Genomic DNA, 26,310 nt, shown 5'->3' with positions numbered 1-26,310 from the left:
CTCAAACTGTCACCCCTGCAGTCATTTCCAATAAAAATTTATTTCTCTTTTTTCTTTTTTTGTGGGCCCTCCCCTAGTTGTTGTTGTTATTTGGTTTTTAGAAGCATTAGCAACTAAAACCATATTGCTCCGACCTCCCGTGGCAAGGCCAGGCTTGCTGGAGTTCTCTCTGCCAGAGACTTACACACCCTACTGCCTGGCAAACTCCTCATAGTAAAAGATGGGCAACAAGACCTGTAACACTATACAACCTTGGAACCTTCCATTTGATTAATGATCATCAATACAAATTCTCTCTGTTGATTCATAACATCGTGGCTTATGTTATTTATCCATGAACAGATTTAATGGAAATATTTTGGTGAGACAATTTGCTTCTAACTTTTCAACAAACACTGGAGTTTCCTAAGGTTCTGTTATTTCACCCAGTCTTTTTCTCTCCTGTACGTTAATGACCTTCCACTGACTGGAAATCTTGTCCATAGTTTTGCTGAAGGTAATAAGCTGCATTCTACATCGCAGTTTCATAAACTCTGCTCTGCACAGATATTTCATGAATATCCATCATATCCACCACTAGTTCCTTAAATTCTGATCTTCAGTAATTCTCTACTGGGGAAAAGTGAAATTAGTTGACTTGCATCCTCTGTCATATTATTTCTTGAAAAAAAAGGGGGGGGGGGGGAAGCTGTCACTGCCATGATCATTTTCAACAATGTTCAGATTTTTAAACAAAATCACGTATTTTTACTAGAGATAACTCTGACTTCTGACCTTTCTTGGTATAAATATGTCACAAATAGTTCCCACATCCACATCTGGGGTGGTGTCTCCTAAAGCCTCGGTCCCGAGTGCCAAGCGAATTCGAGGTCAAGCGTTCAAAGTGTGAATATATAACGATCTTTCCCAGCGATAAAAGTTCATTTTAAGTTATATTGTTTTCTACTAGCAGTTCATTTATAATCCAGTTCTATACTTGGAAAATCACAAGTAAGAACAAGAAAGGAAATTCACCTTTCTTTTTCATTACATATATTACTTTATTTTACTAACCAACTAACTTATCTAACCGCTTGGCCTCCTTGCGGCACTGCTTCTGCCTCCATGTGGTGGGGCCAGAAACTTGGGAGGGAAAGTCAAACCCCCCCCCCCCCAGGGCAAAAAGGGACCTACCATGGACTATGACAATTACCCAGAGCTTGAGCAGCCTAGGCGCTCATCCAATACTGTCAGCAATGCTGACCATGAAATTTCCCACGATGTAACAAAGTCTAAACGACTGCGTACAGACACAGACCAACAGGAATGCCCATCATTCCTTATCTTACAAAGTCTGTCGGACAAATCTATGCGCACTTTCTCACCATTTCTTATACAGAAATGTTTGGAAAATGTGGCGGGCTCTCCCAAAATGGTGAGAAGACAGATCTGGAGACGTCTTGGTAGAAACTGAGTTGTGCACATTCTGAGAGACTGTTGAAACTAACAGAATTTGGCGGACTACCCATTCAAGTCACCCCTCATGCAACATTAAATACTTCCAAGGGAGTAACTGTAGAGTGAGATCTGATAAATGTAACAGAAGATGAACTGGCCCAAGAACCAAACATCAGAAAGTGGTACAAGTGAAACGCATCATGATCAGGAAAGATGGGGATCTTGTTCCCACCTGCAACATCATCCTAACATTCGGAACACCTATCTTACCATCCAGTGTCAAAGCCGGCTATCTCAACTGCCGAGTATGACCCTTTATCCCTAATCCTATAAGATGCTACAAGTGCCAAAAATTTGGTCAAGCGCAAATGGCTTGTCGAGGAGATCCAGTCTGTCCAAACTGTGGGTCAAAAGAACATCCGCAAACAGACTGTGACGCCAAAACACCACTCTGTCCGAATTGCAAAGGCGCACATCCAGCCTACTCCAAATCATGCGACCTCTGGAAAACTGGAAAAAAAATCCAGAAGTACAGGGTAGAACGAAAAGTCACATACCAAGAGGCAAGAAAGTAAATTATGCTCAACGCACCCAAGAACACATATGCAGCAGCAATGCAAAAATATCAAACAACAGCAACACAAACTGAAGTATCAGTTCCCCCATCCATATCGATTGCAGATTGGGCCCGATCTATACTGTCACCATCGATGAAACAGACTCCAAAAGAGCAAAATGTAGTAGATAGAGCCAACAATATCCCAGTCACAGTCCCACCAGCTACCCCATAAACCATCAGATATTTCAAAATCAAAAACCGACTCAGTTCCAAATAGGAAGACAAACAATATCACTTCAGTAAATATGGACACTGATAACAATACTTACCCAAATGAACCTATCCTAGACCTTCACACAGAAGATGACATGGATACTGGATGCCCAACCTTTCCAAGAAGAGAGAAAATGAAACTCAATCACCACAAACAGCCTGGGAATAAAAAATACTCAGAATCTTCCTCAAGTAACAAAACCAAATAATGCACCAAATCATACAGTGGAACTGTAGAGGAATTCGCAGTAACATTGATGATATCCATGAGTTAATTGATCGTTACCATCCCGTAGGCATCTGCCTACAAGAGACAAATTTAACACAGCATGTATCACTCTCAGTTAAGAATTATGCACTCTTTAGGAAAGACAACTGCTACAAATAGTGCTCACGGAGGGGTAGCTATACTCATAGACTCACGAGTACCTTGCAGATTAATTCCTTTACAAACCTCCATCGAAGCTATTGCAACACATATAGTGATTGGTATTACTTTGACAATTGTCTCTATCTACCTATCGCCCAATCACTCCTATACCATCCATGAACTGGAAGATCTTATTCAGCAGTTGCCAACCCCTATCTGTTTATTGGGCGACTTCAATGGACACCATCCATTGTGGGGTTCTCCCAATGCAGATGGACGAGGACAACTTATCGAACAGCTTGCTGACAGACAAAATCTGACTATACTAAATACTGGCTTGCCAACTTACATTCATCTCTCTACGGGTAGAACTTCTGCAATAGATCTTTCCATATGCTCTCTCCGATCCTCTTCCCTAGTATTGAGTGGACGGTCCTCGACAGCCCACTAAATAGTGATCACGTTCCACTAATATGTAAGATTCAAACAGGACATTCCATAATTTCTCAAAACTACGTAAAATGGAAATTTCCCAGAGCCGATTGGCAAAATTCACTTCCCGAGTGTCCTTTGATGAACAGATCATCAAAACCTGTCTTATTGACACAGCTACGATCACATCATGAGACAAATATTGGCTGCTGCATGCACTGCGATTCCACAATCACAGTCAACAACCCATAGAACCATAAACTATTGGTGGAATGAAGAGTGCAGAGGTGCAAAAAAAAAAAAAAAAAAAAAAAAACCGAGCATGGAATCTGTTTCGAAAACATCCCACCACCGCCAATCTTATAAACTACAAGAGACTCAGAGCCAAGGCCCATCACATTAGGAAGAAAGCTAAAAGAGAATCTTGGATTTGATTTGCGAGCTCGATTAATAAAAATACTGATTCAAGAATAATATGGCGGAAAATAAAACAACTAAATGACAAAGTTCCCCCATTATCCTCTTCACTTCTCAACTGGAATGGGCATGATCTTTCTTCTCCTACATATATAGCAAATGCCCTAGGGACTGTTTTTTCACAGTTATCTGCCTCAACAGCATATGATCCATCATTCCAGAAGATTAAAGTATTAGCTGAAAAGTCCAAACTGAACTTCAGACCTACGAGTAAACGTTCTTTACCCTATAATCAGCCGCTTACAATGCTTGAACTTCAAGAAGCCATATCTACCTCAAAAAACAGTGCTTCAGGCCCCGACGGAATATACTACATAATGCTCCAACACTTAGATAAAGAATCGGTCTCTTCACTGCTCACATTTTTCAATCGCATCTTTCTTGAACATTGTTTCCCCAGTTCCTGGCATCACTCCTGTATAATAGCATTTCCCAAACTAGGAGAAGATCATTCCATTCCTGAAAACTATAGACCTATTTCTCTCACCAGCTGCTTAAGTAAAACCCTGGAAAAAATAATTCACCATCGACTTACTTTGTTTCTTGACTCTAAAAATATAATTTCTGACAATCAATTTGGTTTCAGGAAAAATTGATCAGCCTTGGATCTCATGGTCAATGCAGAAACAAACATCAGGAATGCATTCATTCAAAATGAGCATCTCGTCATGGTATGCCTTGATGTAGAAAAAGCCTTCGACACCACATGATGTTTTGGTATCCTGAGAAATCTGCATTCCCTTGACCTGAGAGGCCACTTACCATATTTCATATTGAATTTCCTTCAGCACAGATCCTTTCAAATCCGATACCGACAAGTTCTCTCTCAAACATATATACAAGAAGAAGGGGTCCCACAAGGCTCTGTGCTCAGTGCCACCTTATTCGCAATAAGAATAAATCACACGACTAAAAATATTCTCAGCACTGTGAATTCGTACCTCTATGCCGATGATCTCACTGTTTCTTGCAGTTCGCAAAATATGACCTTCATTGAGTGGCAGCTCCACATTTCAATTAATAATATTCAGTTATGGGTGGCACAGAATGGGTATCGACTCTCTTGTTCAAAATCTAAAGTAGTTTACTTTTGTAACAAACGGAAGATGCATCCAGATCCAGAGGTACACTTAACAAACCAGCCTATCTCAGTTGTGAACAGCATTTGTCTGCTTGGTCTGACTTTCGATAGTAAGTTGAACTTCATAGAGCACGTTAAACATCTAAAGATGTCTTGCCAGAAAAAAATGAACATACTCAGAGTCATTTCTTCTTCATCATGGGGTGAAGATTGGTACACGTTACTTCATTTGTATAGAGCCCTAATCAGATCTCGCCTTGACTACGGTGCCCCAGTGTATGATTCTGCTAGGGAGAGTGTGCTAGCACGACTTGCACCAATTCAACACTCTGCCCTGAGGATTTCTATAGGCGCTTATAGAACTTTTCAAACAGTTCAAAGTCTTTATATTGATGCTCATGAACTTCCTCTAAGCCTCAGGAGAAAGATGTTACTTCTTAACTATACAACTAAAATCCAAAGTCTACCTACCCATCCCATTAGGCCAATACTTAATGACCATCAGTTCACAACATTCTATAGAAATAAACCTAGGGCAGTTCGGCCTTTTGCTCTCAGAGCTCAAGCATTATCGCAAACTTGGAATATACATCCTGATAAAGTTCTTCAAGATTTAAATAGTACGGATCCCCCATGGACGTCTATTAAACCACTTTGTGACAGTTATTTTCTAAACTGGGGAAAGCACTCTCTTGCAAATGTCAATACACAACAACACCATATTGCCCACACAAAATTATCTGCATTTTTCAAAAATATATACACTGACGGATCAAAATCTGAGAGTGGAGTGGGTGCATCAGCCGTTTTTCCCTCATAAAACCTTCTCCGTATCACTTCCCAATGAATGCAGCAGCTATACAGCTGAATTATACGCCATCAAACTTGCAGTAGAAAATATCCTCCATCTGTCCATCCATAAAAGCATGATATATACGGACTCCCAGAGTGCGATTATAGCTTTACAGAACAATTCTTCTCAAACACATCCTTTAATAAAGCTCATAAAATCCAAACTGATGCATCTTCAAGAACTCCAACGAGTGGCCATTTTCTGCTGGATTCCCAGGCCATGCTGGGATACCAGGAAACGAATGTGCGGACTATGCCGCTAAACATCCATCCAACAGAGAATTATCACAGTATTAAGTTCCATATCTTGAGTACAAAAAATAACATTCGAAGAATGTGTAAAGAACAATGGAGAATTCAGTGGCAAGCCCAAACGCATAATAAACTCCGCCAAATAAAACCTGAACCGCAACTGTGGACCTCCAGTTTCCATATAAACAGGAGGGAGGAAGTAATCTTAACCAGAGCACGAATTGGCCACAGTCATCTTACCCACCTTTATCTCCTCACAGGTAATGATCTTCCACAATGCACACAGTGCAACTGTCCACTTACAATGAAGCATATTCTTGTTGAGTGTACTTTATACACCACTGCCCACCAAGTCTCTTTTAGAACCCTTGACACTCTGCCACATCATAGGTAACGAGGCTAATCTGCTGGAGTTCTTTCACTTTACGAAAAAGATAGAATTATATGATCGTTTTTGAGTAATGCCATTACAGTCACCATGCATATGTAACATTCACAACGGTGATAGGTGCAATATGGCCTAAGTAGCCCTTGCACCAAAAAACAACAACAACAACCTAAAGTCTCTCTTAAACTGCTAGACTATCAAAAAGAATGTAGGCAGACAGTAGATAAATTAATTATCTCGCCCTCTCTTTCTCTCATGTATGAACTTACTTTACTGTTTCCTACACATGTTTATTTCTACTCTGTGCCTTTCTGCAGAGATTTAATTGGGTGCTGGTCTTCTGAATTAACATTATCACTAATTCCACCATTTTCTTCCAAACCTATCAATTGTATCAGCTAGTCAGCATCCCTTGCTGTTCAACTCCAGAAAAGACTTAAATTTCTGTAGATTATAATTTCTAAAAAAAAAAAAATTCTTTAACCTACAGAAATTTAAGTCTAACATTGGCAAACATTTTTGTTTTCTCAACTCATTCTTAATAAGTGACTACTGCCTCTAATACCTTTTGTGCTTGGGGCTCACCATAAAAAAATACTTTTAAAAAAATTTAAAAGTATTTAGTTGTTTCTATTGTTTCAATTTGTGCATGAGAGGTGCATATATTTTTTTGTTTAAATTGATAAAATTTTTCCATGTTTTTTTATGATTACTAGAATTGAAAGCTAAATTGTTTTTTTGCTTCTCTGCGTGTATCTCTCAATATTAATATTCACTCAGCATTTTGTATAATGTACTTTAGTTATTTCTTCTTGGATTTAAATAAAAATTAAAAATTACATCTTTGTCTTCATATGGCTCTTTCCTGATTAATAAAATAAACAAATAGTAATAATTCATTGTTTATATTTAATGAGCTAATTTTAAAAAATAAAGTTAAACTCTTCAAAGAGTAACCACTGCTTTTTTGAAGAGTACATAGTGCTTAAACTGAGAATTTTTCTTTCTGCACATTTACCATATTGCTCCTTTATTTCTTCCATCATTGCACTGCTAGAACAATTCCACTTCAGCTAATTAATTGCATATGTACTAGCAGAACTACCAACCACTCACAGAAAATGTTACATTGTATTGACTTCCCATTATCTGAATCTGTACAGGTTGTACAGTGCTGTGATAGTACAAGTTGATTCTTCTAGTTTCTTAGTATTCCTTTCACTGTTTTACCCTGTCATACCATATTTTCTGTTATATTTTTAGCCATAGACAGAGTAAGTCCTCCTTCTGATGCTTGTTGGACACTATCAATCCATCTTCCTGAAGTGAAAAATACAGTAATTTATGACTCAGTATCAGGGATCTGTCTTAACAAAAACATGATGTATAAACTTTTATGTTGAAAGTACCTTATCAGATGGTTTTTGCACATGGAAATATCCTCTGCTTTGCTCTCTTAATTGGGGATGTGAAAACAGAGCATCAAGTGAATCCATGTTATGCAGGGAAGATTTATCAATCGGAAGTAATGTTAATTTTAAATGATTGCCATAACCAGTGTTTCTGGCTGATTTTAAGGTACCACTTCTGTACATAACAATATAGCAGAAATATTTATATCTTTAAATGTGAACTTTGAATGCATAAATTATGAAGAAAACACTTTAAATTACAGAACCTTTTATGTATACTGTATATACATTATTTATAGTAACAGCTTGAGGTACTGTTAATTTTTATATCACTCAAAACCACTAAATATAGTGTAAATCTATTGCTTACCTGAATCGAATCCAGTGTTTTTAGAATGCCCAATTTATTTTCTTTCCAAGACATTTTTTTTTTTTTTTTTTTTGAATAGCTTTTCACCTTCTTCGCCTTATTAGCACTAGCTGACTCACTTAATTTCTTTTAGGCCATTTAAAAAAAAAAAGTTTTAACATGCCTGCATGGTAAACTAAAATCATTCACATGGACACAGAATGCATATAAACAATATATAAACTAGAAAACTGAACAGAAACAATATTGCGGAGCAGCGCTAAATCTGCTACTGTGCAGTGGACAACTAAAAGCAACTTCTGGTTAGGAAACAGGAAACAACAGTTACTAAAGAGAAGTTTTATAAACAATACTTCAATTAATTAGAACTACCAAATAGGTGCTGCCTTTCCTATAACAATGTGTAAATTGTACATTTTTGTAGACCTTTATTAAGTCCTCATCAGTGAAGATACAGGTGAAACAGAAAAAAAACGAATGAAAAGACATTCTTGCGCATCTTGATAAGATGTGTAAGAATATCTGGGCACAACCATTTCAACTCCAGGAAAACTAAATTACTTACTGGAATAAGTGCAGAGGGGAGAAAGAATAAATCAAATACAAAAAACTAAAGAAACCAAGGTAATTTGCACATCAAACAAGACAAACCAAACAGTACATTTTATTACATAAAAAAAGAAAAGCATAAATAATAAACCAACCATTTTGTAAATTAGATCTCAAATCAATGAAATTCAAATGAACATTTGTACTGCGATTACATTAGAAGTGATACTATGTTAGCAATAAACAGATTCTCTCCAAGAAATTGAATTCTTTAGAAGACATGAATAAAAGAATGCATGTATCCAGTTAGGTATATTTGGACAAAGCCTAGAGATTGTGACCTGCTGAATAAGGAATATTAAAAAAAAAAAAAAAAAAAGAGTATTTAAGGGAAATGGTGATGGTAGATATTTGAGAAGTTGTAGCTGTTTGTGGAGAGCTGAACTTGATGAACTGAAATGTGGAATGCAGTGTGTCATCATCATCAGAAAAATATATAAATAGGATTTTCAATTAGTGTTAGAAATTCAGTAATATACTGGAGAAAAAGGGTAGATGAAAGAGTAGAACCATCTATCATAACATGAAATAAGTTGTTATTGAGGAAACTGGCTCTCAGTTTTCAAAAGCTGAAAGGCAGGTGAATGCTTGATTAGAAGGGCTCTATTTCAAACCATTTGAAAACCTTTCAATTGTTGAGAGTAGTTGCCTGAACTTTTAGCCTTTTTGTGGAATTTGTCAACAGAGGAGTAACAAAAACCAAAATATCACACTGGATTGACACTGACAGATTTTACCATCTAGTCCATTCATTGAATTAGGTAGAAAGTTTCAAGATAATGTAATAGTTGTCACTTGATGGATTTATCCATTACTTTGGAAAGGTTGAGATAAATACAGATCTGGAGGCCTCATTTTAGGAAGGATGTAGGTCTGCTGCAATGGATGCAGATAAGAGCAATGAGATTGGTGAGGGGAACAGAAGGCCTCAGTTTTGCAATATGCAGTGTCTGAAGAAATAGGTATCTGCAAAGTAATCTGATTGAAGTGTTTAAGGCTCTGAATGGATTGAATAAGCTCAATGCTGAATGCATTCTTTCTCCATCTGTTGTGGTAAACATTGGTAATTTGATACTAGATGCTGTTGGAGGGGATGGACAGATGATGTAGGAAGTTGTTTTTTTTTTTTTTTTTTTTTTCTTCTGATTCTGTAATAGCTTACTTTCCTCCATTATTTGCCACTACTGATACAAAATATTGAATGCAATTTAATGAGAAATGGAAGGCAAGAAGTTGTCATCCTTATTAAATTGCTGGATATGAATAAATTTCCCTGCAGAAGTTAACTCTAAATTCAGATTCAGCAAGCAGAGAAATGCCATGGTATACATAGCATTTCTCTGCTTGGTGGAACGATGAGGAGTTCACTCAAGAATGATTTTAGTGATAAAATCTGAGCAAATATTAGAATTAGAAGATTTAATGCAGTTAATCAAATACGGGAAAACACTAATTTGGCAGTAGACACTGGTAGGCATAAATAGCTATGCATCCCAGAGGGGAACCAGCTACTACAGTGGTTTCTAAAGTGTAGAGGTATGCCCCCAAGGGAGTGGGGTTGCAAAGAGATGTTTCTGTTAAAAAATTCTGTTATTCAAAGTGAAGACAAATTGTGCGGTGAAAATATTGCTAAACTAAGGAAGATGCCATTATATAAAAGTTTGGAAACTACTGATATGCTATGTTCAGTTAGAGAGTTTTAACTTATCCAAGAGTAATTATTGTCAATGTGCAGTTTTTTTCCTATCTTTCCTCAATTTGAGATCTAATAAAAAATGAGTCATCAAAAAACTAATTACACATGGAACCTAAGAAAATAAACATTTTCCTCTGAGAAGGGGAGACTAGCAGAGCGTCTTCCCCCCCCCCCCCCAAATCAGTATTATACAACCAAATCTACAATGCGATTAAATACAATCATTCACAGGAAGATTTGAGTACAGAACTACTATATACCTAACAAAAACCTTTATAGCTAGAAAATACCCCAAACAGTTAATTCAAGAAACCATATTAGCTGAAAAAGGAAAAATTAATAATTCTCGCATTGATAACATTAGTACTGATCATACACAAAATACAATAGTCACATTTCCGTATCATAGCCAACTTGCACCTCAGCTCTGGCATATTTTTAGAGGGAAAAACATTACACTGATTTTTTCATCATATAATAAACTAAGTACTTTTTTCAGCAAATACAGAGAAACATATAAATACAATATTCAAGACATGAACAATATAATATACCTTATAAAATGCCAATCTGGATGTAGCGCATGCTACATAGGTAGCACCACCACAAAATATGGAACTTCCAGAACAGCCAACACAAGAGCATACTATCATTATAATAGTTTCAAATCAGACCAACCACGAACTGAACTCAGTCAGCACATACACTCTTTTAATTATGATCCATTAATAGATAACGTAATTACACTAATTAAACTTAAATTGAATTGTAAGATATTCCAATACGAAGCCCTGGCTATAGAATGGTTCCACCAAAATAGATTGTACGAAATATTAAATACTAAATTACCCACAAATCTGTCACCAATATGGCAGCTCACACGAATCAAATTTCTACATGTTTAATGAGGCGTCTCCGTAGCCAGGTGGGAAGGAGCAGCAGTGTGTAGCACACGCTTCTTGATTAGACCGGGGTTCGAGCCCGTCACCACCAAATACGGAGGATGCGGAAAGGTCAAGGGAATGACCACCGCATATTCCCGGAGCAATATGGCCTCAGTTGCTAATGCTCCTAAATAACAAACAACAAACATGTTTAACGTAATGCATCCTGGGTACCACGATACTATAAATCAACACTTACAACTCATGTCATTCACCAACTGATGACAACAACATCGAAAGCTTCTCATCCAGCTTTTGGTTTTTCAACACTCGAATCTTCTTCATATGATTTTATAAATGACAACCAGAAAAAAGGTAGTGCACTCCCTCTTTCTAGAGATATATTTTTAAATTAATTAATCTATTAATATAATTGAAAACTTTTACTTTCATTTATGTAAAAATAACCCTAACCAAAACTGGTCTAGAGGTGAGTACTAAGATAATAAGCTTTGCTAAGAATCTTAATACAGTTTACTGTACATGCAATTCTGCTGGTGTCAAAATAATAAAACTTAAATATTAAGAAATGCATGGAAATAAATTTGCTTAATTTATAAAATGCTTGTTTCGTGGATTCATATAAAAATATTAAGTAATTTTTGTAATTGAAGTCACTCCTAAGACTTGCGTTATATCAAGGTTTTGTTATAATGGTACTGTATTTGGCAAGCAGATACAAGAAAAAGGTATCGAGAGAATTCACATTGAAGTTCAGGCCAAATTTCAGAGTACCATTATAATGTGATATATTGTATACCTGACTGTGTAAAGGTACAAGCACTTTTTTTTTTTTTTTTTGGCAAAGGTTCATAGTTTGTGAAAACTCTTATGGCAAGCATCTGCTTTCCCACTATGCATTTGTTAGTCTAAATCATCATATTATCAGTGCTGTTAATATGTAATCTTTCTTGTAATCTGTTACACTCATATGTCAATCAGTTCTTCTGTCATTCATTCAATTATTAGGTTGCATAATGTTATATGCTGTTATAGTGTATGATTCAAATTTTACTCTGCAGACCTCTGTTTAATATTGTTTACTCTGTTTAATATTGAACAAAGAACTGTTAATGAATGTGTAAATTACCAAAATGAACTAAATTTCATTTTCAACTGAAACTTTTTTTTTATTTGCATAAATCTTTAGATCAGTCATATGATGAACATTCTAGCTGAACAGCTTAGTCATATTGGCCATTAGCAGCTGCTTCCCAGCATAAAATTCAAATGTGTATTTCTGCTTTCTGCCAGAGCTTATTCTCCTGTTTAATGCTTCGTCAATTTCCATGATCTAACTGCATACATGAGCTTCATCATGTGTTAGGTTAGGAAAATTTGTGAAATGCATTCACTTTATGAATGAGCAGACTTATTACAAATGTTCTTTTAACTTGAAAGAATGCATGCCAATTTGTGATCAGCAATGCTTGATTTATCTGATATTTATGGAATATTATATTGAATGAGCACAGAATTCTCATCTGATATTTTAATTTCCCTAATTTAGTTGTATACAACAGTTTCATTACATTATTTTATATTAGGTTAAATTTGTAAAAGCAGAAGTTAGTAAAATGCATTCAGATTTCTTATAAATGATCAGTTTCACCATAAAAATTGTGGCAAGCTTAATACTTTTAGGTCATATTTTGAAGGCATCAAATATTTTACACTTTCATTGAGCTCACCAGGACAAACTGAGAAATAACAGCTGCATAGAATATGTTGGGGTTAGAACATATCATAATTTTGTTATTCTTTAACAGTGTATATGAGCTTATTTGCATTCATTTTTACTTGGGTTCAATTTGTTTTCTTATTAGTTTTGTTCTGTTGTAAATTGGAAATTATAAATCACACGTGTATATTTATATGCTTAAAGACTGTTTATTTTGTTATTCATTTTTGTGAAAAATATTGGATATTTCTTAATTTAGTACCATTATACACCAAAATTTTAAAATTTCCTAATGCTGCTCTTAGATCTCTTAATTATTTTATTAGAACTGTCAGTGTTTATGAAAAGGCTTTCTCATCCTCTCTTTGTTTGTTTTTTTTATTTATTTATTATTGTTTTTTTATTGCCTCTCACAATTTAAAATGCTTAGTAAATTTTTTTTAAATTTATTTATTATATCTTAGTGCTCACAACAGAAAAGTCTGAATGGCATTAACTATTTTCTAATTTCAAAGTAATGCTTGAGACACTGCACAAACGGATCATGTTTATTTCATTTAATAAGCCTACATATTTTTTAAAACTTACATATTCTATTTGAAAACTAAATTATTAATAACATTTCACTGTATTAGGCATTCTAGAAAACGTTGGGAAAGATTTGTCCACAGTGAGAATCAGCATCTAGTTACTGCAGAAGCTCTCGATTTTTTAGACAAATTATTGAGGTATGATCATCAAGAAAGGCTGACAGCTCATGAGGCAATGGAGCATCCATACTTCAGTGAGTTGATTGTTTGTTTATTTTTGTTTAAAAACCTTCTAGATTGTTATTTTTTTCACATTCACGTTAACCAATAATCTAAGATGAATATCCCGTGAATTTGATCCCATATTTGCTTTGATGTCTTGAAGCCCACACACAGTCAAATCTCATGAAATTGGAAGTTTCAGTCTATTCCAACTACATTACACTTTTGAAATTTCTCAGAAAAGTATTATTTTATAAATTAACTTTATTGTGTTAATTTTACTTACTTCATCTCTGTTCAAATACTGAACTTTACTATATGCACTAGTATTCTCATTGCTATTTTTCAGATTAGAGCCTTCATTTTCATCGACTTATTATTATCTTTCTATACATTAAAATAATTTTCCTTCTAATGATTTATTTAGCCAATGGGAGTAGAGGGATGCAGATTACATGGTAATACATAACAAATACTAAAATACGTAACAGAAGCTTGTTTTACTGTGGTAAAACAAGCTTCTGTGTTAGTGTGGTCATGCTAGATAAATCTTGCATGCACTTTGGTTATCTAACATGACCACATGGTACCATTCTTGATTTTCATATGTAATTTATTTAATTATAACATATGTAATATATTCATAGCTGAGGAAGAGACACACACAGTATCGAAAGCTTTTGTAAGAATTTCTTTTATCAAAAGAAGCATTAGTAGAGGTATATGATGCAAAAAAGCAAGCTTATGTAGCATCAGCCAAAAAAAAAAAAAAAAACCCTCCCATTTCACCCCTCCATTCGTTCCAAATACCTGTCCAGCTTAGCCTTAAATTTATTTAGGCTATCAACTTAGTCTGTTCCACCAATCAACTACCCGCTGACTAAAGGCAAATTTCCGCACATTTATTCTACAACTGTCTTTCCTCAATTTGAAACTGTGTCCCCCCTCAGGTTCTTAATCTGAGGAAGAATCCCATCACCATTCAGCATGCTCAACCCATTCAAGGCCTTATACACCTCAATCAGATCACCTCGCAGGTGACTACAATCCAAGCGCTGCGATTTGCAGAACTTTCTTGGTAAGAGCACCCCTTTCTTCTCCTCACCAATCTTGTTCCCTTCTTTGTACTCGTTCTAGCAACTCTACATCCTTCCTAAAACGAGGCCTCCAGACCTGTACACAGTACTCTAGGTGTAACCTGACCATTACCTTGTATAATGGGATAATCACCTCGCTGTCCCTGCTAGCAAAATTCCTATATATCATTGACAAGACTCCATGACCTGCTCTGGCAGCCCATCTACACTGCTCAGCGAACTTCATATTTGACTGCACAATTACCCCCAGGTAATTCTCCTTTCCACTTCCCTGAGTGTAGTACCACACAGTTGATATGTTTCTCTTTGATTATTGCTAACCATATGCAGTACTTTGCATTTGTCAATATTAAACTTCAGTTGCAACTTTTCAGCCCATTTTCCCAACATATCTAGATCCAGTTAGAGTAGCATACTGTCTTTACTGTTGTTAGCAACCCTGCCAACCTTTGTATCATCTGCAAACTTGGACATTAAATCTCATATATACCTTCATCAATATCATTGATAAATATACAAAACAACAATGGGCCCAACACCGAACCCTGGGGAACTCCGCTAATAACATTTATCCACGAGGAGCAGTGTCCATTGATTACCACTCTCTGTCATCTCCCACACAACCATTCCTTTATCCAATTTAGCAACTTACCCTTAATTCCATACCTCTTCAATTTGTACAGCAGTCTTCCATGTGCAACACTATCAAAAGCTTTCCTGAAATCCAAGTATATGATATCAAAATTATTTTTGGCATTCAGTTCCTTTGTGACCACATCATAGTATCCAATTAAATTGGTCAAACAAGACCTCCCTTTAACAAACCCATGCTGTGTCTTAACTATTACTACAGTCTTGTCTAGGTGATCCTGCAATGTTTCTTTAACCAGTGATTCCATTATTTTCCCCAGAACACAAGTTAAACTAACAGGTCTATAGTTACCTGCGTCACCTTTTGAACCCCCTTTGTGAATTGGTGATACATTTGCACACCTTCAGTCCATGGGGACCTCCCCCAGAGTCCAAGGCAGCTCTCATAATTATGGCTAAGTGTTTGCTTACTTCCTTTGCTGCCTCCTTTAATATAACTGGATAAATCCCATCCACCCCAGTGCCTCTTTTATGTTTAACTTCAACAATTTCTCCTCCACTTTACTCTCAGTTATTACAAGATTATCTAGCTTACTGCCAGAGTTTAATACACCTCTGGCATTCCCCTCCTTGAATAACTCGTCTTTTGTGACTTGATTACAGACTAGCTTATGTCTGCCATAGGCTTCTGTGTTACATGATAATTTATATGCATCCCATGCATTTTTCTTATTTGCCATGAGTCTCATGAGTTCATCTGCCATTAATTTAGGCCCAAACCTTGATTAGGCAAGCAATAGCAGATTATGAGAAATCTTTGGCAAACAATGCAAAGAAAAACAGTAAATACTTCTTTACTTATGTAAACTTTAGAAAGAAAGGGATGAATCAGATTGGTCCGATTGACATCAATGGTTTGATTTTTGATGAACCTATTCAGGTAGCTGACAAACTGAATGAGTATTTTATATCTACATTCACACATGAAGAGGTCTGTAGGGAAGTGGAGGCCAGAAGCTGATTAAATTCTGGGTGGGAGCTAAATGATTTTGTAATAACAGAGTGCAAAGTGGAGGAAAAATTGTTGAAATTGATCATAAGAAAGGCACCTGGTGTCGATGGGATCTATCCAGTTATATTAAAGGAAGTAAAGCAATTATGGAAGCGTCCTTGGACTCAGGGCAGGTCCCCATGGATGGAGATGTGCAAATATGTCCCTAATTCACAAAGGGGATCAAAGGGTGACACAGGTAATTACAGACCTGCTAGTCTAACTTCTGTTCCAGGGAAAATAATAGTCACTCGTTAAATAAGTAATGCAGGATCACCTAAACAAGACTGCAGTTATAGTTCAAACACAGGCATGGGTTTGTGAATGGGAAGTCTTGTCTGACAAATTTGATTGAATACTATTATGTGGTCACAAAGGAATTGTATGCAAATAAAAATTTTCATATCATATACTTGGATTTTAGGTACGCTTTTTTGATACTGCTGCACATAGAAGACTGCTGTACAAATTGAAGCAGTATGACATTAAGAGCAAGTTGCTACAATGGATAAAAGGATGGTTGAGTAGGAGAAGACAGAGAGTTGTTATCATTCGACACTGCTCTTCATGGACTAATGTTTTTAGTGGAGTCCCCCAGGGTTCAGTGTTAAGCCCCTTGTTGTTTTTGGTATTTATCAGTGATCTTGATGAAGGTATATCAGGGTTAATGTCTAAGTTTGCAGACGATACGAAGATTGGCATGGTTGTTAATGAATAGTAATGATAGTACACTACTGCAACAGGATCTGGAAATGTTGATCAGATGGGCTGAGAGGTTGCAAATGAGGTTTGATATTGGCAAATGTAAAGTACTGCACGTGTGTAGCAGTAACCCCAGAGTAACATATCAACTGGGACGACACTCAGAGTAGTGGAGAATGAAAAGGACCTGAGGGTAATTGTGCAGTCAGATATAAAGTTTTCTGAGCATTTCAGACAGGCTGCAGAAGTAGCTCATGGTGTCTTGTCAACGATATACAGGAATTTTGCTGGCAGCGATTAGGGAGGAGTGTCCCTTTGTATAAGGCAATGGTCAGGCCTCACCTTGAGTACTGTGTACAGGTCAGGAGGCCTCATTTTATGAAGAATGTAGAGCTGCTGGAACAAGTACAGAGAAGGGCAACGAGATTGGTGTGTGAAACAAAATGTTGGTGTTACCCAGAAAGATTTAAGTTCTGCAAATTGCAGCTTCTGGAGACTAGGCATCTGCAAGGTGATCTTATTGAGGTGTATAAGGCCTTGAATGGATTGAGCAAGCTCAATTCTAATGGGATTCTTCCTCTTTCTCTGATTGCTCACCTGAGAGGACATTGAACCAAATTGAGGAAAGACAATTGTCGAATAGATATGCAGAAATTCGCCTTTAGCCAGTGGGTGGTTGATAGTTGGAACAAACTTCCATCTGCTGTAGTGGAAGTCAGGAACTTAAATCAGTTCAAGGCAGAACTAGACAAACATTTGGAGTTAATGGATGGGTGAAATGGGAAGGTTTTTTTTTTTTTTTTTTTGCTGATGCTATATAAGCTTGCTTTCTTGCATCATATACCTCTATTAATGCTAATTCTAATTGCTATGAAAAGCATAGTAGCTTCCACGATTAATTCCTTGAATGCTTCCCACTTCCCACTGTACAGAATTTAAAAATTGTCTGAGACCATTGTAGTCACCTTTACAGAAGCAAAAACCTGTCCCCTTAACACCTGATGGTAATTATATCTTTAAGTAAATCCCACATCAGTATGTTATGCCTGCTGCCACCTAGTGGTTCCTTTATCTGCAAATTCTTTATACACGAATAATCACTGCTGATAACCAGATCAAGAGTATTACCCTCTCTGATTGCTTCTCGAACATGCTGCTGCTGCAGAAAATAATCATCCAATCCAATAAATCCACAAACGTCTTGCTAGTGTGCTTATCACAAGTTCCAGGCCATATCTGGGCAGTTAAAATCCCCCATTATAAGACAATCTGATTTACTGGCCCATTCTATTTCTCTGTACGATTGTACAATTGTTCATTAGAGACATTAGGCCTATAACACGCTCCTACTCTCATTTTTTCTTTCACAGTGCTTAGGTCACACCAAACTGACTCAACATTGCACTGTCCATATCTCTCAACTGGATGCACTTCCTTAGATTTTGTGTTTTTCTTAATTAACAACATAACCCCTCTTCCCTTCCTGTCCTTTCTGTACACATTGTACTCCACAAATATCAGTTCTACACTGCTTATATCTGTGTGACACCAAGTCTCTGATATCCCAACAGTGTCTGCCTTTGATGTCTTGACTAGCATTTGAAATTCATCAAATTTATTTACTATACTTTTAGCATTGGTGTACATGCAAGTATACATGCATCTATTCTTATTCTTAGTTACCCTAACACAGCCCATGTATTTATTTGTTTCATGATGACTCCCACCAGTCCCTGAAACCTCTAGCACCCACTCTCCAGGCCACTGCTCATTCTAATAGAAGCAATGTGAGAATCACGTTCTCCTCTGCCCATGGCTACTATTAATCTTTTAGTCTGTGAATCTCCCCAAGCTAGCAGTTTTCCAAATCACCTAACGCTGTGTCGATGGCATCAGCAAACACCCTTACACTCCTATTTAAGTGTATCCCAATCAGGGATACACTTAAATTTGTTGACAGGAGAGACTGCTTCTACAGCAGTCTCTCCTGTTAACAAGCATAGACCACACTGAGAAAAATTCTGCCCCGTGATCCTTGCACAATCCCTTCACGGCAGAATTGATTCACTAGGCTGAATTGCAGACACTTTCAAATTTAACCCTAACTCACGTCTTTTTTTTTTTTTTTTTTTTTTTTTCAGCATTGGCCTGTACTTAAGTAAATCTGCAGATCTCCTGTTCTTAATGTCATTAGTACCAAAGTGTACAGCAATATCACCCTTGGTGCCCCTAAAAGATGATATCTGCTCTACAACATCATTAACTTTTGTCCCTTTCAGCCTTTTGCTTTGCTGCTCTTGTCTGAGTCATGATTTCGATTCAATTTCAATACAAAATTATAACCCTAAACTTGTATTCCGTTATATAACTTCCGTATCAAGTTATGTATTAATTAATTATGTTACGTTTGTAAAATCTAAGTCGTTATATGTATTTAGTTAAAAAGTACAATTTAATTGACAATGAAGTTTAACAAGATTAATAAATTTTACTAATTAATTGATAATATTATATACTATACTAAGCTAACGGGATATAATGTTGTATTGGCGGCAAGTTACAAACGGTAAATTTACGGACACTTTTTAAGTATTAATTAACTTCTAAAATCTCGCTGTCTCAATTCAGAATAAACCAAGGATCTTGACTAGGCCTATAAGCTACTTATAGAAAATAATTTAATATAACAATTAGTCAATAAAGCGCCTAAATATAGCTAAAAAACTTTCCTTTTCTCCGGAGCTGCAAAACTTGTAAAACACATGGATTGGATACCCTTACCGATACTAAGTAATAACCTACAAAATCTCTAAGTTAAAATTTAAACTAAGTATCATAACTAGGAATATAAAGCTACTCTAGAAAATAAGTTAATATGCCAATTTAAGTTAATAAAACAGAAAAAACTTCTCTATTTTCCGGAGCCGTAAAAACTTCGCCTGCACAAGGCTATTCTCGTTCCCAGTTTTGGATTCAATCCCTTCATTCTAGTGTTTTGCATAAGTAAAGAAGTCTTTGCTGGTTTTCTTTACATTCTTTGCCAAAAATTTCTCATAATCTGCTTTAGCTTGCCTAATCTTCTTTGTAACTTAATCACAAAGTTGTGTTGGTACATTGAACAAATCATATACTTCCTCCTATCGTGTGGTGGGCACAATTGCAGACTGAAATTTTACCGTAACTTGTAACTTCTCAACATTGCTCTGTAGTTAGATCTCCTACTTTTAACATCATTAGTGCCAACATGCACAACAATTAAACAAGCTAGTTTATCTCTGCCATATGTGCTCTGTATCACCTGATGATTTATATGGATTGCATGTATTTTTCTTCTCTGCCACGAGTCTCATTAGTTCATATGATGTCGATTTAGGTCTAAGCCTTGAACAGTATTTCTTGGTTTTTTTAGAATTTGTTGATAATAACATTGTTAGTTGGTCCCACTGTATAGAGTTTAAACTCCCACTATAATCACCTTTATGAAAGCAAAACCCTTCCCTTTATCCATGATGGTAATTACATCTTTAAGTAAATTCTAGATTAATACACTGTGAACACTGCCACCTAGTGGTTCTTTTATCTGCAGATTCTTAATGCATGGATAATCACTGCTGATAATCTGATCAAGAGTATCATATTACTCTCTCTCTCTCTCTCTCTCTCTCTCTCTCTCTCTCTCTCTCTCCCTCTCTCTCTCTCTCTCTCTCTCTCTCTCTCTCTAACTTGCTGCTGTAGGAAACAGTCGTTCAGTAAATCAAGAAAATCTTGCTAGTGTCTGATTGACCAATCCACAAGTTCTAGTCTGTATCTTGAAAGTTAAAATCTCCCATTATTAGACTTTCTAATTTACTGGCTTGCCCTGTATACAGGTGTTCATTGTACTTGTTAGTGTCATGAGGCCTACAGCTCACTCTTACTCTCATTTTTGTTTTTCCAGTGCTTATGTCACACCAAACTGACTCAATTGCTCCACCACCTATATCTACTAGATGCACTGCCTTAGATTTTATCTGCTTCTTAACTAAGAGCATAATCCCCCCCACCTCCTATCTTGTCTGTCCTTTCTATACACACTGTACTCCCCATATTAAAATTCTGCACTTCTTGATTTGATTCTGCACTCTTGATTTGATTATCAGTAGTGATTCGTCATGTATTAAGAATCTGCAGATAAAGGAACCACTAGGTGGCAGTGATCACAGCGTGCTGAAGTGGGATTTACTCAAAGAGGTAACTACCATCAGGGGTAAAGAGAAGGGTTATTGCTTTCGTAAAGGCGACTACGATGGTCTTAGACAGTATTTAAATTCTATACAGTGCAACCAACTGAAGATGTTACCAACAGCAAATTCAATATGGGAAGCATTCAAAGAATTAATCTTGGAAGCTACTAGGCTTTTCATACCAACAAAGAAATATTGTTCAAAATTCAGGCCTAAATAGATGTCAGATGAACTAATTAGACACGTGGCAGAGAAGAAAAATGCATGGGATACATATAAATTAACATGTGACACAGAAGCCTATGATAGATATAAGCTGGTCTGTAACCAAGTTACAAAGGAGGTTACGCAGGCAAAGGCAGATTACGAGAAATCTTTGGCAAAGAATGCAAAGAAAAACAGCACAGAGTTCTTTACTTATGTAAACTCTAGAAGGAAGGGGATGAATCAGATTGGTCCACTTGATATCGATGGCTCAGCTGTTGATGATCCTGCTCATGTAGCTAACAAACTAAATGAATATTTTGCATCGACATTCACACATGAGGAGTTATTCGTGGAGGGGAATGCCAGAGGTGTATTCAACTCTGGCAGTAAGCCAGATAATCTTGTAATAACTGAGACTAAAGTGGAGGAGAAATTGTTGAAGATAAACACAAGAAAGGCAACTGGGGTGGATGGAATCTATCCAGTTATATTAAAGGAGGTGGCAAAGGAAGTAAGCAAACCCTTAGCCATAATTATGAGAGCTTCCCTGGAAGGAGAGGTACCCATGGACTGGAGATGTGAAAATGAGTATAAAGTTACTGATACCCCAATACACAAAGGATGATCAAAGGGAGACACAGGTAATTACAGACGTGTTAGTTTAACTTCTGTTCCAGGGAAATTAATGGAGGCACTGGTTAAAGAAGCACTGCAGGATCATTCAGACAAGACTTCAGTTACAGCTCAGACACAGCATGGGCTTGTCAAGGGGAAGTCTAATCTGACCAATTTGATTGGATACTATGATGTAGTCAAAAAGGAACTGGATGCAAAGAATAATTTTGATATCATATATTTGGATTGTAGAAAGGCTTTTGATACTCTTGCATATGGATGACTGCTGCACAAATTGGAGAAGTATGGCATTGGAGGCAAATTGCTATGATGGATAAAGGGATGGTTGAGTGGAAGAAGACAGAGAGTGGTAATCAATGGACACTGCTCTTTGTGGACTAATGTTATTAGTGGGTCACTCGGGGTTCAGCGTTGGGTCCATTGTTGTTTTCTGTATTTATAAATGATACTGATGATGGTATATCAGGCTTAATGTCCAAGTTTGCAGACGATAGGAAGGTTGGCACAGTTGTTAATGACTCCACTGACACTGCTGCAACAGGATCTAGAAAAGTTGACCAGATGGACTGAGAGGTGGCAAATGAAGTTTAACATTGACAAATATAAAGTACTACACATGGGAAGCAGTAATCCCAGAGTAATGTATCAACTCTGTGGTACCACCCTGACAGTGGTAGAAAACGGAAAGGACCTGGGGGTAATTGTGCAGGCAGATATGAAGTTTTCTGAGCAGTGCAGACAGTCTGCAAGAGTAGCTCATGGTGTCTTGTCAACAATATACAGGAATTTTTCTAGCAGGGATAAGGAGGTGATTATCCCCTTGTATAAGGCAATGGTCAGACCACACCTTTAGTACTGTATACAGGTCTGGAGACCTCATTTTAAGAAGGATATAGAGCTGTTGGAATGAGTACAGAGAAGGGCAACAAGATTATTGAATGGAACAAAGGGTTGCGCTTATGAAAAAAGGCTTAAGTTTTGCAAATTACAGTGTCTAGAGACTAGGCACTTGCGAGGTGATCTGATTGAGGTGTATAAAGCCTTGAATGATTTGAGCATGCTCAATGCTGATGGGATTCTTCCTCTTGCTCAGAATAATTGCCTCAGAGGGCATAAATTCAAATTGAGGAAAGACGGTTGTAGGATAGATGTGCGGAAGTTTGCCTTTAGCCAGCAGGTGGTTGATTGATGGAACAAATTTCCATCTGTAGTTGTAGAAGTTGATAGCTTAAATAGATTCAAGGCAGAACTTGACAAACATTTGGAGTGAGTGGGTGGGTGAAATAAGGAGTTTTTTTTTTTTTTTTTCTCTCGGCTGATGCTGTATAAACTTGCTGCTTTCTTGCATTGTGTGCCTTTTCTAATGCTAATGATGCCGGTGACATCAAATTGAAACCCATTCTAGTTTACCATCCTCAAATACCCAGAATGCGCTAGGAAATTTCAAGGAGTGCCCTTTCAGTGATATTGTAGGCACAATGCTTGAGGGATGATTCCATAATGAGTTTGTTCCTAGTGTGGAAGAATATGATTTGAGGAAAAATCTAGCATTTAAGATACTGTTTCTGGATGTGCTCCAAATGCAGTCCATAATTTCTGAATAATTTTAATCACAGTGTTAAGGTGGCATTTCTTCCCCTCAAATATCACTTCTGCAGCGCTTCAGCCAGTGTACCATGAAATAATTGCATAATTTAAATCACATTACCTTTTATCCAAGCCATCAGAGAAATTGAGCATGATTATTTGAAAGAATTTTGAATAGGCCTCAGTATTTTTCATGCAATCAAGAACATTGGGACATAGAATGAAGTAGAGAAATTGAACCACAGTGGTTCATGGCATTACTTATGTCCTGAATTTGTGTTTAATTCCCAAGGCTGTCAAGAAATGCTTCAGTTGTTGAATAAGAATCTAAACTTGGAAGTACCAGCAATGATGTCAGTGAAATGCTAGCATCTCATCCAGGAGAACTTAACAATGAAGACAAAAAGAAGAAAGTTACTGATGAAGATTTCCAAACTTTTGAAGTATTCTTTCAAAGTGTTGAGTGGAGTTTACATTCAGAAGCTGCCATGGGCTCTTTTGTAGAAGCATGATTCTGACCTTTGCCATTGCTGAACAGCCATTCAAGGCATATCCAACTTTACCGCTATATAAAAATCTACTGGCAGAGGAGCTCAGCTGTCCAAGCCTCTTTCTACAGTTTTTTTCAAGCTGTCTTCTAAATTGCCAACATACCCAGAATCTGCAGGTGGCTATATGCCTTACCTCAATAATTTTAGGCCTATCAAATACATGAAGAAAGAAGACAAAGTGCCGAAAAATTAATGACCATTTTTGATTTTTATTTGTGGCATTTTTGTATGTCAGTTTTTTACTGTGATTATTTAATTTGTTATGATTTCAGTATACTATACTGATTCTTTTTCCTTTTCAATGTTTATTATTGGTAAACCATAACTAACCTTAAATACATGTATTGCATAAACACCTTAAATACCTTATGTATTTAAGGTATTTATGCTTTAGATTGATAAATACAGTACTATGCTATATTATACTTAAGATGCAAAAAGTTTGCAATTTTCTTACTTATTTTGGTGAAAATAGTCCATATAATTGTTGTATAGGCTGTCTTATTGTTCAGCAGGAATTGTTTACTATCTTTATTATTTATATAATAACCTAGTTTGCATCATCTGCGATCATTTGTTAATGGATTGGTTACCTTTTGTTTTTTTTTATATATATCATGTCAGCCCCAGTTGTTAAAGAGCAACAAACAAGATTTGCAGAAATACAAAGAATGTCAGGACATAGCAATTCTTCACCACCACCAGTGACATCAGGTAAGCTTTACTATTAAGAAGCAGAAATTTGTTTACCTATAACTACAGAATAAGAAGCTTGATCCCAACTAAATTTGGGTACATGGTTTGCATTTATAGGTTTTATTAGCATTATCTATCAAACTTATTAATCAATTATATTCAAGCAAAAATCGTGCCCCAGACTAGAGCAGTTAAGCAAAGGGAAAAGAGTAGCAGGAGTACGGTGGCTTGGAGGAGAACCAAAGGTCACAATTCTCCAGTGCATCACAGCCTAAATAAATGCGCAACTTGCGAAATGTTTGCAGACTTTCTGGAACAGCATACAATCTAGCCAAGGAGGATGTCTTTATGTGTGCTAACTGTAGAAAGTGTCAAGAAATTAGATGCCAACTCAGCATTCTGATGGGCGTCTATGAGAGTTTGTAGAATCACATAGATGCCCTAGAAGGTATTAGAGTGAGGACCATTAAGCTCAGTTGCCCACATCAATGCCAGAGCAGCTCTTGTGCATCAAGCAACACAGTGGCAATCTTCAAGGCAGAATGCGCTAGTCCCACAGGACCTAGTTATTGTCGGTGACTCTATTATCAGGGAGATGGGTAACATATTATGCAAAAAGAATAGGTGGAATAGGACCAGGATATGTCTGCCCTACGAAGTCATCGTCTTTAGCCCTTGGGTAAACATGTTGACTTTGTAGAGCAGATATCTTTTAAGGGCATATTGTTGTACACATTTTGACATTAAGAGTAGGAGATCTGCAGATTTACTTAAAAAAAATACAGGTCAGTATTGTCCTGTATGTCAGTGTTAAATTTGAAAGTGTCTGCAGTTCTACCCAGACACGATAGGAGGGAGTATATGATGAAAGCCTTGTCAATCAATTTGACCCTGGAGCCATTGCATAAGGCTCAAGGGCCGACCTGGCTAGCCGGGTGGGTAAAGTGCCTTCCTGGCAACCCAAAGGTCGCGGGTTCGAATCCCGCCTCGGGCTTGGATCAAAAGTACTGCAAAAACCTTGGGAGGTGCATTATGGCCACAGAAGCCGAAGCGCCAACAACTACCAAAAAAAAAATAAGGTTCAAGGAGCAGAATTTTTATCAGCATGGTCTGTGCTTGTTAACAGGAGAGATTTCTTCTACAGGGATGGGATACACTTAAATAGAAAGGGTACAAGAATATTTTCTGGTGCCATTGAGGCAGTGTTCGGTGGGTTTGATAAATGCTAGCTTTGGGGAGGATTCACAGACTAAAAGATTAACAGTAGCCACAGGCAGAGGTGAAAGTGATTCTTGCACTTCTTCTAGTAGAATGAGCAGAGCCTAGAAAGCAAGATGCTTGGGATTGATAGGAGTCATCGTGGAACAAGTAAATACATGGGCTG

The 26,310-nt window shown here is 36.9% G+C and overlaps 1 protein-coding gene across 6 annotated transcripts in view; it reads left to right on the top strand.

The window, feature by feature from the left end:
- Window positions 1-26,310, top strand: part of LOC150080888 (casein kinase II subunit alpha-like) — a 496,207-nt gene that overhangs the window by 407,172 nt on the left and 62,725 nt on the right. For all 6 annotated transcript variants that reach the window (XR_016547403.1, XM_090381541.1, XM_090381537.1 and 3 more), the window contains 2 exons: window positions 13,469-13,617; window positions 24,855-24,944. Coding sequence is in view for 5 of the 6 variants with exons in the window: in XM_090381541.1 (XP_090237667.1) it covers window positions 13,469-13,617; window positions 24,855-24,944 (239 nt within the window). In the remaining variant the exon portion in view is untranslated. The remainder of the gene's footprint in view (window positions 1-13,468; window positions 13,618-24,854; window positions 24,945-26,310) is intronic.

Source organism: Mastigoproctus giganteus, chromosome 9, assembly GCF_048544385.1.
Source record: "Mastigoproctus giganteus isolate SK-2022 chromosome 9, ASM4854438v1, whole genome shotgun sequence".
Taxonomy (NCBI): Eukaryota; Metazoa; Arthropoda; class Arachnida; order Uropygi; family Thelyphonidae; genus Mastigoproctus; species Mastigoproctus giganteus.
Note: the sequence above shows the minus strand (reverse complement) of the source record. Positions and strands in the feature narration are given on the sequence as shown.